This window comes from Helicoverpa armigera, chromosome 15 (genome assembly GCF_030705265.1).
Source record: "Helicoverpa armigera isolate CAAS_96S chromosome 15, ASM3070526v1, whole genome shotgun sequence".
NCBI lineage: Eukaryota > Metazoa > Arthropoda > Insecta > Lepidoptera > Noctuidae > Helicoverpa > Helicoverpa armigera.
This window is the reverse complement of record NC_087134.1, coordinates 5,855,672-5,881,956: the sequence shown is the minus strand read 5'-3', so window position 1 is coordinate 5,881,956 and position 26,285 is coordinate 5,855,672. Positions and strand designations below refer to the sequence as shown.

The following is a 26,285-nucleotide window of genomic DNA, read 5'->3' as shown; positions in this document are numbered from 1 at the left end:
TAAGTCTCTGGCAGAAAGCATAAACTTAAAAATTAATAAGCCCATTATTTTATATGAAGATAATAACGGATGTATTAGCATAGCTAATAATCCAACAAGTCATAAAAGGTCCAAACACATAGATATAAAATATCATTTCTCTAGAGAACAAGTTGAGAAAAATGTAATAAAATTAAATTATATTTCCACAGGTAACCAGTTGGCAGACTTGTTGACAAAACCTTTACCAGTCGTGTCTTTTATAAGACTGAGAAAAGGATTGGGTATAGAATAAGTTTTAATTTAAGTACAATTTCATTATGAAATGGTCTGATCAGGTTTTTCTGGGTTTTCCCTGATCCTGTGCAGCAAATGTTGGACCATTATTGTACAGTTGTCCCAGACCTTACTTGGAAGTATAATATGTTACGTCGTATTTATAAGTTGGTATTCACTTTGTAATGTTGAATTGTAGACTAGATACTGTATAGTAAACTAACGAATGACTAAAAGTTAGGGATTAATTTTTGAGGGGGCGTGTTGGATTATATAAAGCAAAAACTAATACCCCTAACTTTCGATAACATTGTTCTTTGTTCTATCTGAACAATCTACTGTTTATTTAACTCTACACACACTGCGTCACGGGATCTTGTTAGACGGACGTATTGCTTCCAAGTACCATTTAAAGTATAGAATAAATATTTCAATATCAAATTAGTATATTATTTCTTTTAATCCCATACCTCCTATATAAACAATTATAAAATTTAAATATAGAACATAATTAGGTTGTCATCCTTTACATTCGATAAAGTCAAGATAGACTTTATAACGATTATTTACGGCTTTGCAGTAATCAAACCGTTTGATGATATTTTTAATTTATTTTTCATAATTATGTCAACAATGTTAATCAAAAAGACCTTCCAATTCCAATATATCTCTCAAGGTTTCGAAATCAACTTAATTTACTTGCAATTTTTATCTACTGGTTCACATTCAAAACAGTTGACGATCAACAAACGTGTATTTTTTAGAGCGCATAATTCGGTTCCTAATTGGTCCCATATTACGTTTTTTTTCAATTACTTACTTTAATATTAGATAGTTCAAATAATTAGAAAAAAAATCTTAATAAAAAAAATATGACTAGAAAATATCCTCAAAAAGTCTTTATTTGCAGACGTTGAAGATGCAATATGCGCCGTGACTAGCGCTCAATACTTGTCGGCATCTGGCTGGGTCACCCTCCGTGACTTGATCGACAATGACGTGCCGTTTGGTCTTTACCGGGATGAGGGGAGCACTTTCTTGCAGGTAACATTTTTTTATTACAGAAATAGAGCTCAGACTCAACATTAAGTAGCAACATACGGATAAAAGGAAACTTTGCCTTTTTATTTTTTACAATGGACTTGTCAAAATATGTATAAAGTATCAGAAAAAAATCTGATAATAAGGTGTCTCCAAAATCATCATCTCCTGAAATGTCTGCATATGGGATATAGACAAGGGACGGTAATGGGATTTACCCCTATTGAAGGAACACCGCTAAATCTTACAAAAAATGTTGGGAAATACATATATCCGTACGTAGGTACAAGCAAACACAGTAGCATGATACAATTTAACTTCAAAACGTAGCCCGCTTTACCACCCAAGTAGAAAAGTAACAATCTGCGCACACGACGAATAAAAACAATAAAATCTTCATAAAACTTATCAAAATAAGGCAATTATTTTCACATATTTATTGGAAACTTTTATAAGACAGAATTAACATGCTCCAACTAATTAAATTTTGGAAAAATTATAAAAGCTTACGCAACTGGTGCGTTTGCGCAGATTTTATCTTGAACAAGAACAATATCATATGGAGCAGTTTACTTGTACCACAGATAATCTGATCCAATTGCAAGATATACTTGAACACCTTTTATGTAAGGACTAATAAATGTTTCGAACTGAGGTTTTATATCTCAGCTTTATAAGCTATACTAGCTTCCGCCTGCGGCTTCGCCTGCATCAAGTTCGGTTTTATCGTGTTTCCAAGAGAACTCTTCAAAAGTCCGGGATAAAAACTATCCTGTTCTTTTTCAGGGTCAATTCTATCTCGTAACAGACAGACAGTTACTTTAGCATTTATAATATTAGTACTTAGGGATTAGAAGTCGAGACAAATTCTAACGACTCATAGAAAATGAGTTAATTTCATTTCGAAGAAGTCATACATTAATTGGACTTGCTGTTAACAGAGTTAGCTCAATTAGATGAGATAATTATCTTTTATCTTCTAACTAGATTTAACACTAATTTTAATGCTATAAAGCTCTTGGTCTCCATTCGTTACGATCCAAGTTTCTACTTATATGTATCATCAAATTAGCTAAATTACCATCCAATTATGGTGCTCTATTGGCCCCTTTTTCTAAAAGACAAATCGACTAAGTATTCAAGATATATTACTAGCACACACACAAAGGTGAGGAAGTTATACCAATTCCCTTACTAATATTAATTTGTAGTAACTTTTTTCGACGTCAAAGAGTGTAATAATGAAAGTGTTTTTCATCAAGATGCATGACCGACCATGGTAGCATACAAGTCTTAATCTTAACAGATCTTCTCTCACTTTTTGGTATTTTCACACCAAAATTGGTGAAAGAGAGCACATAAAAATTGACGTAAAGTTATCTGTCTGTACATCTGTCTTACTTTTACTTGACACTTTTGAACATGAAACAAAAAGATTGGATACGTTCATTTTTTTCTTTGTGTCTTTATGATGGCGTTCATATTATTTATTTCAAATTCACATTTATATAAATTAGGTATGTTAGTTTTTGCAAGAATTCCAATCATCAGTTTAGAATGAGACATAAGTCGATAAAGGTATTATGTAACAAGATTACATATCGCTTATATCATCTTCTTGAGTAAGAACAAATTCGTCTTCAGGCATAAATTGTCCAAAAGTTAAAAAAAACCTATTCGTTGCCACATCTTGCATTCGAAGCGCAGTCGACAACATCAAGGGTCAGCTATACTAAATCCATAACGCGGTTATGCACACGCGTCGAGCACATAAATGTTTATCTTGCCGGACCGAAGACCGGTCTGTTTAGCCAAGGACGACTTTACTTTGAATACTGAAGTTACTCGAAGCAATAAGATTGATACCGCACCTTCCACGGTTTAGGAGTGTCTTGATAATGGTGTTTTAATTGAAGTAGGAAAGAAAAAGTGCATAGTAATGATAAGTTAGGCCCAGCGATATGTATCAATAAAGAACTAAAAACAATAGAAGTAGAGTTAATACAGTTTTCAGTTCATGCCACGATAATTGAAATAAATTGAAAAACCATGAGTGTTGGCTGAGTTTCAGCCGTAGCAGAATGATCCTTCAGTAAATATGTAGGTAATGCTCTTGAAAGGATATCGATTATTAAAATGACAGTCCAAAGACATTGAACATAAAATTAAATCTCTTTATGACAGCCGAATATTTTAATGGCTATAAAACAGAAAAACTTGCTAGTATAAATTAATATGAAAATGATTTCTTCCTTATGCACTAGTGTTTTAGTCCGCTAATCGAATTTAATATTTTCAATCCCTGTGTGGTCCTTTTGATTGGCGCGAACGTACAAAGTAGCAATAACGTAATTAATTTGGGGCACACGATTTTATTAAGTAAACATTTAAAGATAACCGTCGACATTAAAATCTGATTCAATATGAATTTTAATATTGCAGCCCAAGTTAATTTTGGTAGTGTTGATTTGTACAGCATTTAAAGTTCACTAAGCATATAGAATATAGAATTTTTATTTTATGCTTAAGTGCTCTTTGCATGTGAACTTTTCTAACATTAAAACATTATATTCCTGAAATACTAGTTGCACTTGTCTACGATAAAACGGCCGTTCCAGACATCTGGTGTCGCTCCTTACTTCAGATCCTATCTCTAATGTTGAAGAATTGTCCGTGTACGCGGAATTGACAGATATGTATTGCCAGGTTTTTTCCTAGTAGGTACTAGGTTCTAAGAGAACCGGTGTCTTTATGGAGCATATGATATTATAGACATTCGGAGAACTGTTACCGTTTCTCGGTTGTTTTCTAGACAAAAGAAGAAATGTTTAGCCGGACTAAAAACTTAGATAAATATGGAAAACAATTACAGGAGCCGTAGGTACAATTTAAATATGAAATGTCGTCAATAAAGAGCAACGTAATTAAGATGTATCGAAACAGACTCATAAAGAATATCCGACGTGTAAAACAGCACGAGCCGTTTCTGATAATGAAATCAATATTTTCCATGTTCATACTGCGAAAGGGATTTAATTGTACGTACGTTAAGATAATCCAGTTCAGTCGCCCAATCTTTATTGCTCTGACGTCGATATCGAGACTAAAATTAATAAAAATACGATTTCAATGTTTATCAAAAACAGACATTTTGATGTAGACTTGCCGCCAATGATCGAAATCTTGTGTCACCGTTATCATTTTTATAGCAGTATTAAATGAAAACGATAATCATTATAAATGACAGTTGCGAATCGACGCAATTAACTATTATTTATAATAATAATTTAATTTCTTGATGTAAATCGGGTCGGCAACGGGATATACGGCCATGAAGATATTATCTCCTGTTCAAAATTTTACTTATTTTGGGCGGTCTCGACAAAACGCTAGTTTGTTGGATCCATCAATCGAGCGAGTGTCAGCGCGGGACGGGCGCGTGTTGAAATGCTACACGCTCCCGATGCAGGCCCAGATAAAGACGAAGGCGTCAAAGGAGCAATTTGTATAATACGTCCAAATACTCCGCATTTAGATCTGTTCGAGAAGATAAAGTTATAAGATGGATTTGCATTTCCATTTTGCTTTTTGCAGGTAAACTTCGAGTAGGCTCGACATTATGTTAACAAATGTACACAAACGTTTTTGGCCGATACGTACTTTTTATTTCTTTAAGCTTTATTTATCAAGTGATTTGTAACCAAAACTCATGTCTGCTTAGTGACAAATGCTGCAACGAATTGCACCTGATAACTGTTGATTTAATCTGCTTAAACTTGCGGTCCGAGAAAATAAAGGTGCAAAGCTTAACGCAATTTTTTACATCTTTAGATCGCATTATAAATTTTGGAACAAATATCTGAAATGATGTGGAAAATTCTTGCAATTTATTTGACAGTGGCGAGGGTCGGCGACACTACACTCTCGGCTGGAAGGTCGGCTGGTGGCTGCTCACGTTCTATGCTCCTCATCTACTCCATCACGTCTTGCTGCCAGTTGCGCAGCGTTCCGTATCGCAGGCGCATCCGATAACGCTTTACTTGGTGAGTCACACATGCCATTACACTTACAAAAATCATGTGTGAAATTAATGTAACTAATCGTTTAAGACTTACGTTAACTTATATGACTCATTTACAGATGTACGTTCAATACCCTTCCACGCTGGAGAGCTAATTACGACGGATTCTTCGACGCAAAGCCAGGGGCTCAGTGTTCTGGAACTACTAGCTATTGGCGTATGCGTGCTTCTCTTGATATTCGTGTACGCTGCTGGGATTATGTTTTATGTACATTATAAGCAAAAACACAAACGAAAAGACAAGGATCCGGAACAGAATCATTCAAATACGTTGTCTACTGACAATGAGTCCATGGAGTCACGAATCGATATGAGTAATGTGGTAAGAAAAAATAATATCTTCCTAAATGTAGATGCGAAAACCAAAACCACCTTTTATTGATGAACTTTGTTAATCTAACGGTTATTCCAGATGATGAAAACTAATCCGTTGCTAAAACTTAACGGTATGAGCGGAGACTACCTAAGTGACGCAGGCTTTTCTGACACCAGTGAACATACCGAAGACACTCTTGATTCGTCATCAAATAACACACTGTCACATAGTTCTATACACAAGGTTGGTATCTAAAATAACATGTTTAACATTGACTTATGTTTTTACACAAATAAAATATCTGATTTACTAAGTTTCAGAAAATGAATGCGAATTCGGTGATTTCGGCAATGGTACACTCTCGAAGAAAGAAGAACCTCAGACCATCTTCACGAAATGGGAACACTTCAGAACGAAACCATGAACGGTTCCAAAGACGGTCTGCATCTCCCGATACTCTAGAACGAGCGCCACATTCAGAACTATCAATTGTAGATTGTACTGTAGAGAATAATTATAATGCAAGCCGACAACTGCCATCATCAAATGGCGACTCTTCGTACAGAAAGAAATTATATTTCAATCCAGTATTTTTTGAAACTGATCTTCTCAAAGTAAGCGTTTATCAGAATTAGAAAAATGTTATGAAATATAACACTGAATAATTCATAACTGTTTTATTATTATTGCAGAATCCACCACCAGCAGCTATAGAGTTTTTGATTAAAATTCGAGAAGTAATGTCTGTTGCCAAAGAAAAGATGACATCAAAGCGATTCATTCCAATTCTAACAGATATACCAGAAGAAGACTCATATCACGCTATAGACCTTGGATGGGACTTCCCCTGCGCACGTCGAGGTCGCAGATTTAGTGCAATAACTCTAAAACAAGAAAACAGTCGAAAGACTGCCGTTTGTGGAGGCTGTCCAGGTTGCGATAGTAGCGCAAGACCACACCAAATAGATCTGAATAGATCAAACTCTTGTAAGACATGTGTTAGTGAAGATTATAAACAAAAAATTGTAAGAAAATGGTTAGATGAAGTGCCACTTCCAAGAAATAATACTAGACCAGTAAGATCTGTAGCCAAAGTAAATGGAACTCCAAGAGTTATAGAACCTGTTAGGACTGACGAAGTCTCTACGAAATCAACAGAATTTATTACTAGTGACTTATCGAAACCTAAGGTCTCTGAAACCAAATCCAAGATAGTAGAAAAGAAATCAAAAGCACCAGAAATAAAGAAAATTTCAGACCATAAATCAAAAATTGCAGAAACAACTATTAAAGATATCAACCGCGACTTAGATACTAAGGAAAACTTCACAAAAGAACTAAATTTAACAGAAATGAAAATCATCAGCAAACCGATTAATCCAAAAGAAATCGAAATCATAAAAGTAACAACTGTTCCTGATCTCAATGGGTTAAATAATGTTATGAATATCAATCAGAAATCGAATGTCTCAACCTTAGCTCCGGATAAGAAACACCCATCAGGCCACACAACAAGGCGTGTAAGAAAGAAACTTCCCCCACCTCCTCCTCCACCAGCTGAACCATCAAAACCAGAAGATGAAGAAGTGGAAGAGGTCCCAATACCACCCGAGATTAAAGTGAAAATGGAAGCCGTCATACGTGAACTAACCACTTGCAGACGTGTAGAGCCTGAAGAGTTAGAAGAAGTGAAAATGGAAAGTATTGATCCAATCCCACCCAAAATAGTCATTCCGGTACTAGCAGCTGACAGCCACTATAGTAGTGATGATAATACGCTTTCAAGTAAAAAGAAAAAGCACATGTATAATAGTCAGGAAAGTTTCATGGAGTTGGATAGTTTGGAACGCAATATGATGAAGAAGCGTAGATTTTCGGTGGCTTGTGGACCAGAAATACTCAATAATAGATTTGAAAACAGACAAAATTTATCGGATGCTAATGTTAAACGGTTAACTTGTAGTTGGCTCGACGTGAAAAAGGCTGTAGAAGCTTCTCATGTGGTAAATCAAATCACACCAGCTTCAAGTGAAGTTTTTGTTCACAGTATGGAATACAGTACGTGCAATAACGTTGACAATGTTTTTACGGCTGGTCCTCTAACCATAGAAGTCCGAGGCTCACCAATTGAAAGTAGGCGTAATACCAACAAAGAAGATTTCGATCCAGATACTCTTGATAGACGTGAAACAAAGAAGCGCGTTGAGAAGATATTACTGAAATCAGCCGGTAGCTTTAAACAACAAAAGTCAACACCCGCAGAAACTGAATCAAGCAAAAAATCGCCAGTCTCTATTACAACTCGGAAAATTGGTAATCTGCGACAAATATACGAAGCCAAAGCTAAAGCGCAAGAAGAGGAAGTTAAATTCATTAACTACAATAGACGTGGAAGCATTACATTTGGTCAGGATATGTCAGCATACATGAGGTCGGGTAAAGCGCCGGATTTGATCAGACATATCGAAGGCCAAAGCGATAAACCACCCATACCATCAAAACAACGTCGAGGATCTGATGCATCTCTAAAATTTTACAGTTCAATGCGCGAAAGTCCACCCGGTGATCGCCGACGAATGTCAGAAGATAGGGATAAATTCCCACAATATACAAGGCTAGATAACATGAACGCCCGGCGCTCTGGACGTCGATCGGCCCGAACCAGATCTCGAAGAACTGATCTCAGAAAGTTATACAAAACAGAAGATTCTGGATATATGAGCACTGATTCCAACGAATCCAAATGCAGGGCAAGATATTTAATGCAATTAAAGCCATTAAAAGCGGTTATACCTGAACCAGTACCAGTATTAGCAGTCAAGCCGCCAGTTTTACAAATAGAATCCGATACAGATGATTTAGAATCACTGTGCGACGGCAGAAGTGAATCTGGTGGAGAGAGTGTCGAGACCGATTCAGTGTTCTTTGGAAACTTTGATGATTCTAAGGAGATGTTAGCAGAATTGGGGCTGAATTCTTTTGAACCTCAAACTAAGGTGATGCAGGTTCATGAGCAAATTGATTCAGGGTTTATGGGAGAGACCAATATTATTTTAAGTGGTGACAGTGACTCGGAACATAGAAGTGTCATATCAATAATGGCTGGGCACGATGGGAGAGCATCGGCTGCATCTATCAATAAATTAGACGATGCAACTTACTTACATTCAATAGAGTGCTGAGTGCAATGTGTAAATTTAGTAGATGAAAAAGTAGAATAGAAGTATATTTAATGTAATGGGCTTTGTACATAATTATTGTTAATAATATGATAGTGTCGAAATTGAATGAGTATTATGTAATTAGATTGTACATATATTATTTTGAATATTATAGTTTATGTAAAAAAAATTGGCAATAAAACAGTTATAAATTATGTTATTTTATTATGAAATTATTTGGAGGTAATCGAAAGAGTAAATTATAAGAAATGTGTATTATATGTAAGTTGATAGTCGCCGAATTTTACCTCAACTTATTGCGGTGTTACCGTCCAATTGTTGACTGTTTTAATTTCTTTACTTTTAATTTCTTTTTATTATATAAAATGTAAATATTTAGATGTTCTTTAAATGAACTACCCACCATTATTGTTTGTATAATAATTATTATTCAATGTTTAATTTAGCTTTATTAAAAATATTTTTTTTCGATGTAATTATTATTCTTATGCCATTTTATGCTCAAAGTATGCGTAATAGTTAGATTTTAGTTATAATGTATATAAATAAATATAACATGGCTTACGAGTTTGTAAATTTTATAGCTGGCCGGTTGTGCAATTAAATTTTTATTAGTTTTTCGAGAAATAAATGGATTGAAGTTATTATAATGGTTTATGGTATACGTAAGAGGCTCAATTATTTATTGAAAATTTATTTTTAAGTGTGATAATGTAATGTTTTAACAAAATAATTTGCAATATAAATGTAATCATTAAGTAAGTTTGTACTTAGTAGATAGGTATGTTTGGGAACTGTGTTGTGTAAAGATAATATTTTCAGACTTTGTAAACAAAGTAGTTATAGAAAATATTTTTGTATGAATAAAATAAACTACGTTGTGTTATAAATACTGTCGTTTTGATTGACTCACTTTTATATCAAACCTTAACCAAATATTTAAAAGACAATTAGTCATTTAGAAAAAAAGTTAATAATCTATAATCTATCTATCTAGATAAAATCGTAGCTAAAAGAGCAGCTTAACTTAAGAATAAAATAATAACAATCTTTGTAGATAGCATAGACGCTAAGCAACAAAACAATATTTTTGTTAATCATTTAAATCACGACGCAAGTTCTAATTTTGAAATCAGATATACAAACCTTTTTTGCGATACTAAATTCAAATTTGACACGCCAAACAGCCAGTACCTTAAAATTATCACCCCCATCTGTTAACAGTCAACTCAGCCATCGATTTTATTTCATTCGAAATAAATGTAAATTTTTAAATCCTACGCATCTTAAATCACAATCTATCGAAGTCAAGCGTTATCTTTGATCGGTACGAATTAATTTATGTTTTTCAATTTGCACTACACATACTTTAGGATGGCATTCAATCAAATAAAGTTCTTGATGACAGAATTGCACCTCACTGATGTTATAAATGTCAGGGTTTCGATGTATTTTTGTTACTTATGTACTCGAATTTTATTTCGATTAAGATGTAAGAGCTAAATGAAATTGAATATCGACTGACCCTTCGATCATAATTTGGTCCTTCGGTACAAGCGGGAAGGAGTGAAGTGAGTTCCGAATTCAAAATTGATTTGTTTAAAATTGAGCACGATATTTAGCACTTCGATTTATATTTATTAAATAAATTAAATGACCAGCGTATTGCTATCTATTTTGAATGGTAACTTAAAACAGTAGCTTAGATCAGGTACACCTTCTCAGACTAAAAGGTAAGGTCCTCTCTAAGTAGCTTTTTGATGTGTTAGATGAAGAAAATAATTTTGGCACCGAACAAGTTTATTTTCTTCTCCTGATAAGACTAGTGCATTCCATACTCGAATAATAATAACCAGATTACGGCTGATCGTTCGTAGTTTAATATCTGCCACTGTTAACGAACGCGTCCGCTAAGTATTGTTACTGTTTTGTTTCACGTTTGTTTATTACAAACAAATGACTATCTTATCACACGATAGTCTAGACTGTAATTTCAGGATCAGTTTTCATCGGCCCATTAGCTCAGTTGGTTAGAGCGTCGTGCTAATAACGCGAAGGTCGCGGGTTCGATCCCCTCATGGGCCACTCATACTTTTTTATTACAAACACACTTTTCGAAAACTTTTGAGAATCTTTCTACACTTTCCGGTAAAATAATCGTTCTGAGAAATAAAATTTTATTTCGTTTATAAATCTGTTTTAATTGATTATTATTTTATTTGATTGGCAGTCGTAAAATCGTTACGCGACTTTTGAAGTACTTTGCAATTACCTTAAGTTAAATTATTAACGTTGATAAAATCACCAAATGAAACTCATTTTAATTAATAAGTTCATACGCAGTTAAGTTTAACTTTGCTACATTACTTCATAATTAAATTAAATAATTAGCATGAAACATACAAAGTTTGCAAAAAGCTGGAAGTGGCCCATGAGGGGATCGAACCCGCGACCTTCGCGTTATTAGCACGACGCTCTAACCAACTGAGCTAATGGGCCGATGGGATCTGTTCCCTGAAATATACATCTGCACTGAAAATAACTTTACAGTATTTAAAAAATCCGAAATAGTTTTATGTACTGTAGATGCCAAACTTTCACAAGACTGTGCGACTTTTCACATCCAATAAACGGAATTGAGAGAAACATCTTGTACAAAATAATTACAGTAATCTCAAATTAATCTCGATCAACAAGTAGCGATGACCCTAGAAGATCACCGAAAAACAGTAATCGTTAATCATAGTAATTGTAGGGTTAAGGTCGGCAGGCTTAGATTACCACGCACCTGTGATTTTAGGGTTAAATCAAAATATATCTGCTTCACCGCTCTACTTTATAATTATTTTTACATTACTCACGATAACTTACTTTAAATGGCTTGTTCTTACACGGAAGCATATCAAATTAACATACCTACTTAGTTTTAAATATCGATGAAGGGACTAATAAAAAAATTAGAAAGCGGCGTCTTTGCGATGAAAATTAGATTTTGACCTGCATTTTAATGGGTCAATTTTAAAGGTAATTTGAAAGTAAAATCTATTAATATTCATCAACTTCTCTATTACGTTTTAATACCCGCATAAGCACGCAAGGTACCTATTAGCCTAGAATCTTTTACGGACTTTTTACAGAAACTAGTAGGTTTAGTATAGCCCTTTATCTGTATCCCTTGCTTTTGCTGCTTAAATCAAGGCTTGAGAACATAATGTTCTCTTCAGTAATACACTTTACTAATAAATTCACCGATCTATAAACCTTGAGCTTGGGGAATGTTACGCTACGGTGTAAACGGCGCCACGCATGTAGATCGCGGCCGTAAAGGTTCCCACACTTATCATAGCACAATACAGATGTAATATTCATCATATCTTGTAGAACACATTGAATTTTCATTAGAAAATAACCTCCATTTGACTTTCAGTTGCCATCAATATCAATATCTTGAATGATGTGAGGCTATTTATTTCCCAGTTCGCATATCTATGTTTTACAAATAATAAATGACTTTGACTTTGACATAGCAGGATTGATATACCTAAGTTCTCGTATATTTATTTTATTGGCTATATGAACACTCAAACTCTGCCGATCGATCGATTCGTGTAAATATTAGATAAATTGTAAAGCTATGAAATACTGTGAACGACAACATCCCCTTTGGTTCACAGTAGGCTAGGGCTTATGGCTGACCGGTACTGCGGGATTGTTCGAAAGAGTTACAGCTGGCCTGGAATACAGGGGGCTCCAGAAAGAACAAAGGTGGTTAAAAGTCTGACAACCCTTCTCGCTGCAATCGCAGTAGAAGGGGTCATTTGATGATTTTATCTACAAAGACGGCAGCTGCAAAAATTGAAGAAATGATAACTTCAGTTACCGTTCCTCTAAAATACCCCTCAAACTCTCCGTTTACATTCTAGAAAATAGCTTAGTGTGTATCAATTTCAGGTCTGAAAGCCATCGGCCCATTAGCTCAGTTGGTTAGAGCGTCGTGCTAATAACGCGAAGGTCGCGGGTTCGATCCCCTCATGGGCCACTCATACTTTTTTAAGGACCGTTCAATCTATGGCACAGATATATAGAGCACATAGCTTGTTTTTTGAAAAAGTTGAGTGGGTGGGTTGCTAGCAGCATTTAACTATAATGATAACCAAATCACAACCAGCCGTCAAAACGTTAAATATCGTTGTAGATAAATAGTGCAAAACGCCCTAACTGTCATAACAGAGGTGGCATACCATAGAAGCAACGGTTACTCAGTCTCGCCGCATCATATTATCATATAATGTGATAACTGTTGTTATAATTTAAAGCAAATCAGATCAACGTTAATTAAGTACACCAGAAATTTAATACTTTTGAAATGAGGAAAATGCCTTAACCCAAGTTTTGTAATGAGAGCCCAATATTTGTGCGTTTGTAAATTAATATATAACGTTGGTTGTAAAAACTGCGTAATGAAATTAATGTTTGATTTCGCAGTTTATTGAGTCTCTTGTCAACGCAGGTTACCAATAAACGGTCGTATTTATTGCTGAAACGATAAATTCAAAAATAAATTGCCACCAATTTAACTACCTGTTATAAATAACTTGAGAGTATTTAGGAAGGCAGGTGCAAGCAAAGACAGAGTTGTGCTTACAACCAGTGTAGCAATGTTATGTCAATAGAAGCAGATATGCACTGACTGCACTATATTAGTATTACCTATGTTTGGCTTTCAGTACGTGGTTAAAAATACAGCTGTAATTTTAGTTAAGAAGAAAGGAAAAACAAAAAGTTTTCAAGAAAATCTGAACCATATGCTATCAGCCGCGTGTAGAAAGCATTAGGCAGCCGCAGTATAAAGGATACTATTATCTGCAATTAAATATTGGTTAGAGCGTCGTGCTAATAACGCGAAGGTCGCGGGTTCGATCCCCTCATGGGCCACTGTCACTTTTTAGGGCTCCGTATAGATAAATATTTTAACTGGCTCAACTTTGTTTACACTGCCGTACATAAATTAAGTATCTACAAGTATACCTAGACAAAAATTCAACACTGATTTTAGCTGTACGCTTCGACAAATTTTAATTTATAATGATCAGTAGTGTTGCATTGAAAAGTACACTTGCATCCGACGCATTGAATGGCGTCTCACACCATTTTAAGATGCATGATGCATGTTACCGAATGCAATGTGCATGAATGAAGTGTCCCCTGGGGCGCTTACAAAGGTGAATCTGTACTGTCTTTGTGAACGTTTCAAGATGTCTCGCAAAATCAATGTAGGCCTCCAATGAAATTGGTAGAGAGAAGTATCCGAGATTGATTACAATACTCACTTGTTTAGCATTGTATAAATTAAAGGTGAAAGAGATAAAGCTTAGATTTAGCTGGCGGGTCTGTGTAGGTATATTGTACCTACACAAAAAGTTGTAGATGGAAGAATAAGCTCCAATTCGTCTATGGTTTCGCTGTCATATTCAGGTTTGTATTAGGTACATAAGTACATATTATTATATAGTAGTGTACTCATGATGTGAGCTAAATAAGAAGTATGTGCTAATTTTAATTTAAGAATAGTCTAACTTAAAGCCTGTAAGTTATTTTCAGTATTTAGTGCTAGACTATTGTTTTGAATAACCTTGCGACATAGTGATGTAGCAATACACTTATTTCGAAAAGAATTTAGCGCGAATGTGTATAATAATACCCGTTATCTCACAATAAACAGATAAACGGATTACTTTTTCTTTCTTATTTTATTGTTTTCAATAAGCTCCTTGATCCAGTTTTATTTTTCACACGATATACATATCGGCCCATTAGCTCAGTTGGTTAGAGCGTCGTGCTAATAACGCGAAGGTCGCGGGTTCGATCCCCTCATGGGCCACAACAATGTTTTTAGGGTTCCGTATAAAAGGGGGTAAAACGGGACCAGGACTCCACTGTCCATTTGTTCCGAAACTGTATCTCATGACCCATTGCATAGCAGAAATTTTTATCGATGGTGCAATTTTGCTGCCGATATAACAAAAAAATACTGAAATCTAGAACATAATAAATATTTTAGGGGGCTCTCTTTTGTAGTAACGAAAGAAATTTTTGTACTGGACCCTTCGTCTGTGAGTTCGACTCGCACTTCGCCAGTTTTTTAAAGCTGACCTTTATACTGTCTCTTCTCTTTAAACGTCAATAAAAGTAAAGGCATAATAGTAATTTCACAACTATACTTATTTACTTCAGATATATTCACTGAAAATGTAACGTGTTTCATTTCAGAAGATATGAATTTCAATGCAGCTGTATATTTCAGGAAACAGATCCCATCGGCCCATTAGCTCAGTTGGTTAGAGCGTCGTGCTAATAACGCGAAGGTCGCGGGTTCGATCCCCTCATGGGCCACTTCCAGCTTTTTGCATGAACTTGCAACCTTATACTTTTGAGAAAAAAATGCCAAAGTTTATTTACGGCATAATATTTGTACTAATCATTGTCATCCTTAAATACAATTCAAACTATTTGATCAAAACTCATTATTTGCAGATACTAAAATACGGTTGGCTGAAACTTTGTGCTTCAAATCAACGCATACATTCAAAAATGGAACATTCAATATTTGAGCATTCGATATTTGAAAATCGCTCACAGCACGAAGCAAAAAGGTTATAAATATAACTGGTTTATCGCTCACTTCGCTCTGACGTTAAAACACTGTTGTCGAGGACATCAGTTTTCATGACTTCTAAAATAGTGTTTTCAAGTATTTAAATAAATGTGGTAGAGTTTGCACTTTGATGGTGAGACTTTACGGTCTGACACTGATTCGCGAAATACTCGCTTAAATACATAATAACCTGCATGTTCCCCATAGCTCACTTTTTTTTTCTTGTTTAAACATTATTAACTTCATTTAATAAATAAATAAATCGATTCCAGAAGAATAATTTGTGAATTACTAAATTAAAAGGCACTTTTTTGAATATTTATTGTCCAGATGACGTAGATAAGTTAAATGACGTAAAAACCACGATGAGGAGAAATTTTATCGATATATTATTTGCACAGTTAAAATCTAGTTTGGGCTGCTTGGTTAGTCAAAATTGCCTAACTGTTGGAGATATTTTAACCGGATATATTAAAGTATGAATATGGAAAAAGAAATCAATAGGTAATAGAAGTTATGGTTCACAGCTGTTAACTTGACAGTTGACGTCTTTCAAAAATTCGATTTGTCAATAAAAATTTTAAATTTCGAATAATCGAATAAGGGCTTGATGCAATGTTGTTTTTTTTTTTGCACGTCTCGTTTCACTGGTGACACCTGTTATAACTACTGTTAGGTACTTGTACACAAAACATTTTCAGAACCGGAACAGTGACAATATTTGTACGGACAGCTTTCTACTGTTCTACAGAACTTGAGGCAATAAACACTTCGCGATATTATCTCACAATTTAGAGGTACCTGCTACGTAGGGCATGTGTTAAGACAAAAGAACATATAACAAACAGGAACCACCGTGAGCATAAGTCTCTGTGTCAAAAACACTTGATTCACAAATACTTGAAGCAACACACCAAATAGTGATAGATCACTCGAGCGTTTTCAATCATATCGTTACGCACCCACACCAAAATTTGACAAATACCACTGAAAACTTGACACAGCCATATCTAAACGCGATTATGCAAAGGGCATTGTATAAGGGCATATATTGGTAGAAGGGATGTCAGGTAAAGGCGCCTACAGTTGGTTGAATTATCTCAGGCTTAAGATGGACAGTCAGACAAAGACAAGTTCCGTGACGTCACCGCGGGTGGTCTTTGACAATGGAGTATCTCTGTGATGAGGACTAGAGTATACGATGCATGGGCTAAAAAAACGCAAATTCTTTTAATCCTTTATCTTGTCTTTTTAGAAATGAGATTTCATTTGCGATTGAGAAATTATGATGGCGACATGCACCGCTATTTATTGAGATTCAAAATGAAATTAAAATCATGCTTTTATTACCGTTAATTGGTTTCAAAAACTTTCTTATTTAGTTTTTGAAACATAATTTATGAAAGGATAGATAACCATCTAAGTGGAACCTTAAGGCTCAGAGAGTCAGACTAAACAAAACAAACAAAACCTCAATCCTAGACAGACGATCGAAACAAGCAACACTTACAAGTCGATACCCACTTACTCGATAATCAATTGAGTATCGATATCAAATCGAATAGGCTTAGGAATCGTAAGTAACGCTTTCGACCACATCGGAGCATCTTATGACGCACCTAAAGATAGTGTTAGCACTGATTTGTAGAACAGATTATGCAAATTGTATCCAATGTTCATAATTTATCGATCACTTTGAAATAACGGGAATTTTAGGGGTTGCCAGAGTGACTATGAAAGCTGACTTGAATTGTAGTAAGTAACCATTTCTGGAAAGTTGAAAATGTTTATTCTGCTAGAATTTAATAACCCAGAATTTGCTACAGCCTTAACTATGTTTTTTCTAGAATTTTGGGAAACTTCACTGGACAATACAAGATATTTAACTGTACGGTGTAATCTCACAAAATGACACTTCCACATTTTGCAGCTTTCTATAGAAAATTATGTATTTTACATACTCTTTACTTTTACATAAATTACATCACCATAGAGAAATTTCAGTCCTATTGTATGAAAGAATTGCAAGAAGAGAATTGAGTTTGGGTGTTGGGCATATTATGGCGTGGGATGATAATAAGGGCTTAGACTGTGTAAAGTATGAATGTGGATGGATGGAAAGGGAGAGGTTAAAGAAAATATGGAAAATTGCCTGACGGATGATATGAATAAGAAACGAGTGAATGTAAGTAACTATGACAGGTGACTGGAAGGAATGGGAACGTGCAAAATATTGTGTCGATCCCAATTAAAGTTGAGGACATGTCGAAAAGAAGATACTTAGGTGAGGAGAATTACCGGACTGTCCCATATTTTATACTAACTTCATTACATGCAAATGCTAATAAGTTTACTCCGTTTACTTCTTCATTACGTTTTCATTTGTTTATAAAATTATACGCATATGATATATGACAATAGCGTTAATCAGCGGATGGATAGAGCGTCAGTTTCAAATTAAGTCCCATTGTTCTAAATGCATTGCGACAGACATAGTTGTTTGTCGTTAACAAAAGGGGTCGGATATAAATAGAGAGAGATAAAAGAACAGGGAATCTATTCGTCTATTTTCAATATTCCCGCATGTGGTAGCGTGGCCGAGCGGTCTAAGGCGCTGGTTTAAGGCACCAGTCTCTTCGGAGGCGTGGGTTCGAATCCCACCGCTGCCAAGACTTTTTGGTATCATTAATGTAATAACAATGAAAATAAGTAAATATTTGAAATATTTAAATTATGACAAAAGCATTGACATTTGACTCCCGAAGCATATTGTAACGAATAAATATAGCCACAAATAAAAATAACTTACACGACGTTATTTTCTATGCGCACGTATCTAAAATAAACTATAAATTCACAATAAGTACACATTATTGTCGCAATTACAACGGCTATTGAGACATCCATCATTTTGGACGTCTCTTACAAATCAATCGACTTTGGTTAACCCTTCATCATTACTAAATTATTATGGCTTAAGAATAGTGATGGGAAACGGTGACGTATAGTTTGGTTGATTTTTTTACTTCTTTATTTTCTCTCTTCTGCAGTTTTGGAGACAATAAATTATTCGTATATAGATAGCAAATAAGAGTTCGTATATCAACATTTTTAGTACGTATAAAAAGCCTGCTCACTTTCTACTGAAGATAAGTTTTGTTTATGACAGTAAATAACTAAAAATCACGCTGACAAAGGCATACATATTTATGTTTAATACTTAGCAAATTGTATAAGTGTAGTGTAGTTTTACATTTTGATACTGATGAAATTGTTACAGAAAAAAATTCTTATATAATTAAGTATCTTTTAAAAGTATGTACCTAACTTACGAGTATATTTTATGTATCTTCTTTATTGGTTAAGAACTATTATAAAACCACGTAACATCACTATTCCATATGACACCCACTCGCGGCAGTTAACTTCACAAAACACTAATAACTTATATTGAAAGTTGGCAGTTCCAATAACTATGTACCAATCCACGTTATAACTTATAATCCCAACACAATGCTACTTCATACTGGTAAACCGGTTAATTGATACGACGCCATCAATCATCATCAAACGCGATTTAAATTTCGAATTAATAGAACCATTTTTGAACTTTTGAATTTTTTTTTTTTCTTCTTTGTGGAATGTAACCTCCTCAGTTCAATCTAAAGTTATAGTGTAATCTGTGGTTATTATATGTGGGTATAATTATTTTATTCAGTTAAAAACTTTTTTAGCGCCTGCACGTTTATTTCATCAAAAGAAAACTGATTGAGATGGCTGTTGTCTATAATAAATATTGGGCGTGTAAATTATTTAGTGTTACTTAATAGACGATTCAGAAGGTATTCCAATTTAAACTGCATTGGACCTCCAAGTAGAGTTTAGATAATTTGTGAGTAATTGACATTAATTGGACTAAATATTGATCGTAAGACGTAACTTTATTACATTGGGTATTTATATTGAGCTATCATGATTTCATCACCTGCAAGTGTATATAATCGTTTCTTCATATATATTCGGCGCTAATAGTTGTAATTATATGTACAAATAAAATAAATAACAACATACAATATAGTATTAAATTATAAGAGTGCGAACAGCGATTGTAATTAACTTTCACACCAATTAATCTGCTCGTAAAATTCATTACTTTTCTATGTTAAACGTAAAACTAGTGTTAAGACATCTTTTATTTTGAAATTTTTATTTTTAATGCTGATATATATTTTTCAAAAAAGCGCCCACACATGTCTTATAAGGAAATGCATGTAATAAATAACGATTTTGGATTGCAGTTGAACCGTTATTAGCGTTAACATTACGAGTTATATTCATCATTAAAACTGTTATAAGTAACGGTTTAAAATTGAATTTATTTTATTATGAAACAAAATGAAAAATATATTTTATTTCAATTTATACTGTAAAACACTTCTGAAACTTCATGCAACAAAATGTACCAGTTACCTAAGCGTATTAAATTTTCGTGTATAAGTTTAGTGACAAAGAGGCGAAATCACGATCAATAACCTATTAGTATTCTCTAACGGCGCGGGTGCAAAAGTAAAAGAAATAGTAAAACAATTCGGCCGTGTGTAACCGCTTCGGTGCAATACCACATGTCCACAGATGAGCCGCACAGGTGCTCTCTGCTTCCACTCGCCATTTATCCGACACTCGCGGTACCGGCGAGTCACCTCGCGAGCGCACTCCCCGGGAACACACGTGTTTGCGAAATAATCGAGTACAAAAAAAATCGACTAAAAGTGGGAGCCACTTAAAGTTTGATTGAACATCCCTATTCATCCCGAAAATGCGCGCCACATTCGAAATTTGAAATTAAAATTCCAAGTGGTCTATGGAAAAAAATATAAACAGTGGACTTTATCAATGTGAACAGATTTTAATTTGATTTAAATATTATCATCAGTAAACATCGCGATGTATTGTTCCTACATTTAAGTGTTCACACGGTCTTCTGAAGAACGAAGCGTTAGGTAAGCCACTGCTTTTTAAATTATATTTTTTTAGTACGCGGTTAATAATTGATACGCTATCTATAATTAATCTTGGCTTAATTACGTCATCCAATTAACTTAAGTACTCATCATAAGTATCGCGTTATTTTATTATTTACATACTTATTACAGAAGAAAGTGTTTATTTCCATTTTGTTCTCTATTAGACATTTACACGGTGCGATTTGCATTTGCGAAAGTTACGTTTAAAAATGGTCGGAACACTTCATAAAGTTACACCAAAAACTATTTTTAACACTGATTGGCTGACTAGAAAGCTTTCTTTTTTTGCGCTAGACTAACTTTTTTTCTAGAGTTGCGTAACTATGCAACGTTTTTTTTTTTAAATAGGGTGTAAGAGAGAGTGTTAAGAACCTTTAAATGATATTCAATGTTCACAAGATTGTGTATGTATGTGCATATGATTACATACGGCACATGCATGTGTTGCGGCGTGCTCGCTTCTGATAATATTGTTCCGGTAGGTTCCCACAAGACGCGGAGGCAAAAAGAACTGCTCTCGATAATTAACCAGAGTAATTGACGCACACACTGCTCTATACATTTTGATGCGGTATTTCACGACGCCTAGATTGTAATTAGTTATTCTATTCTTATAGCTTTCTAAAAAAATGTGTTTATTGACACATTATGTTGCAAATTATGGAAGCCGACCCCAACATACTTAGTTGGGAAAAGGCTCGGGAGATGATGATGATGACACGTTATGTTGCAGTTCTATGATAAATCTAAACTTTTGCATAATATCCATTTCCCATGTGACCATTTATCAGTATTTTTCTAAGTATTAGATTAACATAATGTGTCTGAGATTAAAATTAAATCTGACACCGGTTTGATTCATATTTATTTACTTAGAAATGCATTAAGAAAGTCGACTGCAGTGGTAATTAATTATCGAAAATTCTATCTTATTTCAATAAAAGAAAGTTATACTATACTGGTTTTACGTTGAACGATTTATAAATAGCCTTAAACATTCAGATTTCAACTTTAACATAATTATGTCTTTCAATAAATTAGTAGATAAGTAGTTCACAAACATTAAAATGCAGTATTGGTCAAAAGTTTATTGTTTATCAAGAATCATCATCATCATCATCATCTCAGCCATAGGACGTCCACTGCTGAACATAGGCCTCCCCCTTTGATCTCCACAGATACCTGTTGGAAGCGACCTGCATCCAGCGTCTTCCGGCGACCTTTATAAGGTTTATTATTTTCAAGAATGATAGAGTCAAATCGAGAGTTTTTGCATTTTCGTTTCCATAAGCTCATAATCAATGTTAACTAGATCAATAATAACATAAAGATTAATTGAAAAAAAAGACTACTTTTAGGGCAGACTGTCTGCCCGTGACCAAGGATGCTGTAAACGATCCGAAACGTTGGGATTAAATAATATTAATATAACCGCGATAAAATACGTAAAAGTAGTTTTATTTCAATGTCTAATATTCGCATCTAAGAGTCAGAAATCAATAATAAAAAATAAACAAACTATTTAAGCTGAGGCAAATAAAGTTCTCCGTCGGCTATTAAAATTAATAACTTAATGCACATAGGTACTTATTGAAATGAAACTGATTCACCGAACATCGATTTATGATTGCGAAAAACTCTGTCATACGAAAGGTTAATTTAGCGTTATTTAGAAAAAAAATGGTGCGCCAGGGTAAAGGCCACAGTGCATCAGAATCAGATAATGTCGCAAGTTGCAAATAATCCGGTCCGCTAAAAGGTTAATGAGTTAATATCAGTTTAAAATTAATTTACATATTTGAAGTATCATTTAGTACGTCAAAGTCTTCATAGAACCGCAATATGTTTTTGGCAATAAATCGATCTATGCAGAGTATACATTTTATTCCATAAAAACTTATATTAATTTAGATATCATTTATCTAACAACTTCATACTTCGAATATGGTATAATTATTGATTGACCGTATTATTTTAATGATTTTGCAGAAACGAACGTCATAGGTGATATCGGTTTATTTGAATATCATCACCAATAATCAGCTTCTGGTAATGATGATCATTCAGGCGATGTGCATTCATAAAGTTCATTGACCCAGTTACCTAACTAGGTAATAAAAACCTTGCGCTCATTTGACTAGGCCTGTTCCTCATATAGTTTTAATGAGACAACTCTAATAACAGATTCGATGCGTCTAAATAATATATCGATCGGTGGTTTATCGATAATCTTTATACCAATATCTCATCGTTACGATGTTGATCGCTATAATTTGATTTATGAAAAGTTTTGTTAACAAGCAAAGGTCGGATGATATAGACGTTAATTTGTAGCGGTACTCTTTTGTGTGAGGTGCCAAATGATGTTACTAAAATGTTCATCGCTTCTTTCTTTGTATGTTTAAGTTTGTGGTTTCTATTTTAATCTTGTCAAGTGGTTTAACTCTAGTTCTTTTTAAACTGCAGTGCATTTATTTTAAATAGTATTGAATAGTGCATTCTGCAGAAAAGCTGGTCTTAATGATATTGGCCCAAAGATTAATGCAACAGCAAAAATATTTGCTCAAAAAGCTCTGTCCGATAATCTCATAGCTACTTATTGTTTTACAAATGGATTTTAACAACAACAATTTCTTAACTGTACTGACTGCATACATTTAATTGATTTCAGAAGTTACAAAAGTATCTACACTTAAAAAGTATTCGCATTAATTGCAAGAAAAACACTTGCAGCTACTAAAACAAAGTTGCAACATTTAATAAAAGTTAATAGACATGTCATCCGCCTAGCTACAGCAGTGTATGCAGTTCCAGCCGATCGCACAAGCTCAACCACTGTGACTATCTATTATGAACGAGCTTTAGTCTTTGCATTTTTATGTAATTTAAAATTAATTACTGAGATTATAATGTGTATGCGCATATTATTATCGTGTTCTACAATCGTAGTGGTGTTGGCGCATTATAATTGTGTGTATCTAATTCTGCTTATTATCCATCTTGTTGTGTTTGGTATAATTGAGATCATCTTTACGCTAAAATGATATTTCAGCGCTGGGATTTTCGTTTTATTTTTATTGTTTTCTTTACTATGAAGAATAGTATCAATGTCGACACTTTAGTATGTATTCATTTGTTTGTGATATTTATCTCGTTCTCTTTCAATTAGTAGGTGAATCAAGTTTCGTATTTCACGTACGAATAGCTTCTGATCCTTAAAAGACTTGCCTAAAACGTTAGAAAAGTTAAGTACATACTTTGATAAAACTGACATTAATCCGCCATCCAAATACTACGTTACACTAATATAAATATTAAAAGATTAAGATTAAAATCTTTACGCAACAAAACATTCGGCTTGCATATAAATGGTCGCATTAGTCTAGGCGGTTGATGAAATCTGTGTTTAGGTTCTGCTGAGGAAGTCTGGTACTCACTGCCAAGGTCGGTAGTAATCGTATATTCTAGATTGTGTCACTAAATAACTAAGGGTTACTCAAATTATGGGATAGATAGCCAGCACTTAGCACTCTAAGAAGCTTAGCTTATAATTTTGTTTGAAACGCTATTATGACATTTCGCCTACCGATTTATGGAAAATGATCTGACCGTCTACAACTGTGGATATTTTAGAAAATCCTGTTATTATTGAATTTGTATAAATCTCGTTATAAATGCCTATTTTAAATGCATTCATATTAATGGTGTCTGTTGATAACTTTTTTATATTGTCTGTGGTATCATTATGTATTAAACCTGTTTGTTTTTCAAGTCAACCATGTATGTTAGGATATCCTTATTATAACAGAATATCAGTATTATTTTAATAATAAAGCCAATAAGTTAGCCGGACTTGTGTGCTCAGCAAACATATTTCTTCGATGCGTTGAATTTGTACCAGAATTATTTACGCTTCGTTTGCTTTTGAGGACACTTTCGAGGCGAAAAAATAGTCATTCTGACTCGCACGCTCCTAAATGTAAATCTGTGAATCTATCGATACGATTCGACTGAACAATCAAGCATAAACAAGACTAGACTTTTTGTCGTTCGAAAAGTATAATTTAACAACGGACGGTCATGTATACTTTCTGGCAACATCACTAAGCCGTTAGTATAATTTACAAATTAATTATTAATAAAACATAGAAGCTTATCATAAATCCGGAAAATCCTCCGACTACACAAGCAAAATGTCAACAAGAAACGGCACATCAGGCGCTAATCGATGACCGGATTATCCGGACCTTATTAAGGTTAATGTAGACACAAAAACTGATGAAAACCCCCCATATAATGTGCTTAACTGTAAACACATAGTATAGTCTACGTACCGCCTCTGCGAAGTACAGAAGGCGTTACCACTTAGCTGCGGCCAATGTGGCCGGCATAACGGTCGCACGAGGTGTTTCGATCCCCACCTCGGCTGGACCACCGCTACCGAACGATAAACTGTACTTAGGTACGCACATACCTAAATATTTCGCGAGTTATAGTCTCTTTGACATAGTTGCTAAAACTGCTATAACAGTCCCAGTCTTACGGATTATTAAACTGGACATTCGTTAAGGTTTATAAACGGATGCCCTTAAGACAATACAAATCCGGGAAGTAACGGGGAATTACCGGTTAGTTTGCAAGCTTCCATTTCAAATTTCCATCGCCAAAGGTATGGTTCTAGTTTAGGGCTTTATACATTTCCTTTATGCAGAACCCTGCATCGCAAGATGCTCGAAAATCGAAACAAAATCAGTTAAAATCCATTCCATTTTCAAATGTTTCAAGATGACCGTCGATGACGGTTGTGACAAATTAATTAAGAGAGATTGACGCGCACGCGCCGTTTGGCGGACATATTATGGTCAATTCGGTAACGGCATCATAACGAGTGGATAACGGACAATACTTTATTATAACACGCGAGATTCTGTAACCACTTGGAATGTAGATCGAGTGATTTACTTTATACTGTTTTACATACAGTTTTGTGAAGTCATCGGACTCTGATGTTGGAAATGATTGAGCGACATTTGAAAGACTTTGCAGTTTAAGTATAAGGTGGTACGTACACTTCTCTTGTGCATGCATTGGTTCCATTTGACATAAACTTGTGATAGGTAGGTACTTATTTCGTAGTGTGACTAAACAATTAATGGACTGGGAAATTATTTTCGTTTTCTATAACTTAAGGGTCCCTAAGCTTATTGAAGAAAGTTACGATTCATTAACAAAAGATAATGAACTATAGCTAGTTAAGGTTTGTTTATTTGTCTAGCTATGTTTACTCTTCATCTTCAAACAAATCAAAATCCAAGTAAAAAAAAAAGGTTGGTAATAATAAAAATAAAACATTTTACAACTGCAAAGCCTCTAAGAATGATTTATGACCAACTTCGTCACCAGATTCGTTCAATTCAATAGATTCGTTATCACGTAACAGATATAAAATGTTATTATATAACTTGGATGGACAATGATGTATAGGACCGCTCTTCAGAGGAATCTTTATAAAGAACCTTCGTGTTAATGAAACAATGACAATTTCGCAATGGTTCTCTGAATACGTCGGGAAAAGTATTGACGTCCATTTTAGGTACCTATATTTGAAACATTATTACTTTATTATGTTCTATTAAAAGTTTTTTTGCCATTTATATCGTGCCCAATTTTCCCGATTGCCAAGTAGGGTTATAGATACTTATTCAAAAGAAAATGTATTTTGCTTAGTAAG

General features: G+C 34.4%; 2 protein-coding genes and 6 non-coding genes across 11 annotated transcripts in view; 7 read left to right on the top strand and 1 right to left on the bottom strand.

Annotated features, from left to right (window-relative positions):
- The window catches only part of LOC110370629 (uncharacterized), a 71,907-nt gene extending 62,142 nt beyond the window's left edge, over positions 1 to 9,765 (top strand). For 2 of the 3 annotated variants that reach the window (XM_064038189.1, XM_064038188.1), the window contains exons 5-10: positions 1,166 to 1,299; positions 5,195 to 5,339; positions 5,437 to 5,699; positions 5,790 to 5,936; positions 6,008 to 6,307; positions 6,386 to 9,765. In XM_064038189.1, the coding sequence (XP_063894259.1) occupies positions 1,166 to 1,299; positions 5,195 to 5,339; positions 5,437 to 5,699; positions 5,790 to 5,936; positions 6,008 to 6,307; positions 6,386 to 8,875 (3,479 nt within the window). In that variant the 3' untranslated portion in view covers positions 8,876 to 9,765. The remainder of the gene's footprint in view (positions 1 to 1,165; positions 1,300 to 5,194; positions 5,340 to 5,436; positions 5,700 to 5,789; positions 5,937 to 6,007; positions 6,308 to 6,385) is intronic. The other variant, XM_021326521.3, reaches the window with a different exon arrangement.
- Positions 9,766 to 10,886: 1,121 nt separating this feature from the next.
- Positions 10,887 to 10,960, top strand: Trnai-aau (transfer RNA isoleucine (anticodon AAU)). Its single transcript has one exon. It is a non-coding gene; the product is annotated as a tRNA-Ile (tRNA).
- A 340-nt stretch (positions 10,961 to 11,300) lies between these two features.
- Trnai-aau (transfer RNA isoleucine (anticodon AAU)) lies at positions 11,301 to 11,374 on the bottom strand. The gene has a single exon. It is a non-coding gene; the product is annotated as a tRNA-Ile (tRNA).
- A 1,466-nt stretch (positions 11,375 to 12,840) lies between these two features.
- On the top strand, positions 12,841 to 12,914 carry Trnai-aau (transfer RNA isoleucine (anticodon AAU)). Its single transcript has one exon. It is a non-coding gene; the product is annotated as a tRNA-Ile (tRNA).
- Positions 12,915 to 14,682: 1,768 nt separating this feature from the next.
- Positions 14,683 to 14,756, top strand: Trnai-aau (transfer RNA isoleucine (anticodon AAU)). Its single transcript has one exon. It is a non-coding gene; the product is annotated as a tRNA-Ile (tRNA).
- A 438-nt stretch (positions 14,757 to 15,194) lies between these two features.
- On the top strand, positions 15,195 to 15,268 carry Trnai-aau (transfer RNA isoleucine (anticodon AAU)). Its single transcript has one exon. It is a non-coding gene; the product is annotated as a tRNA-Ile (tRNA).
- Positions 15,269 to 18,117: 2,849 nt separating this feature from the next.
- On the top strand, positions 18,118 to 18,199 carry Trnal-aag (transfer RNA leucine (anticodon AAG)). Its single transcript has one exon. It is a non-coding gene; the product is annotated as a tRNA-Leu (tRNA).
- Positions 18,200 to 20,131: 1,932 nt separating this feature from the next.
- Positions 20,132 to 26,285, top strand: part of Sha (shavenoid) — a 58,678-nt gene continuing 52,524 nt past the window's right edge. For both annotated transcript variants that reach the window (XM_064038143.1, XM_021326493.3), the window contains exon 1: positions 20,132 to 20,530. The gene's annotated coding sequence lies outside the window, so the exon portion shown is untranslated. The remainder of the gene's footprint in view (positions 20,531 to 26,285) is intronic.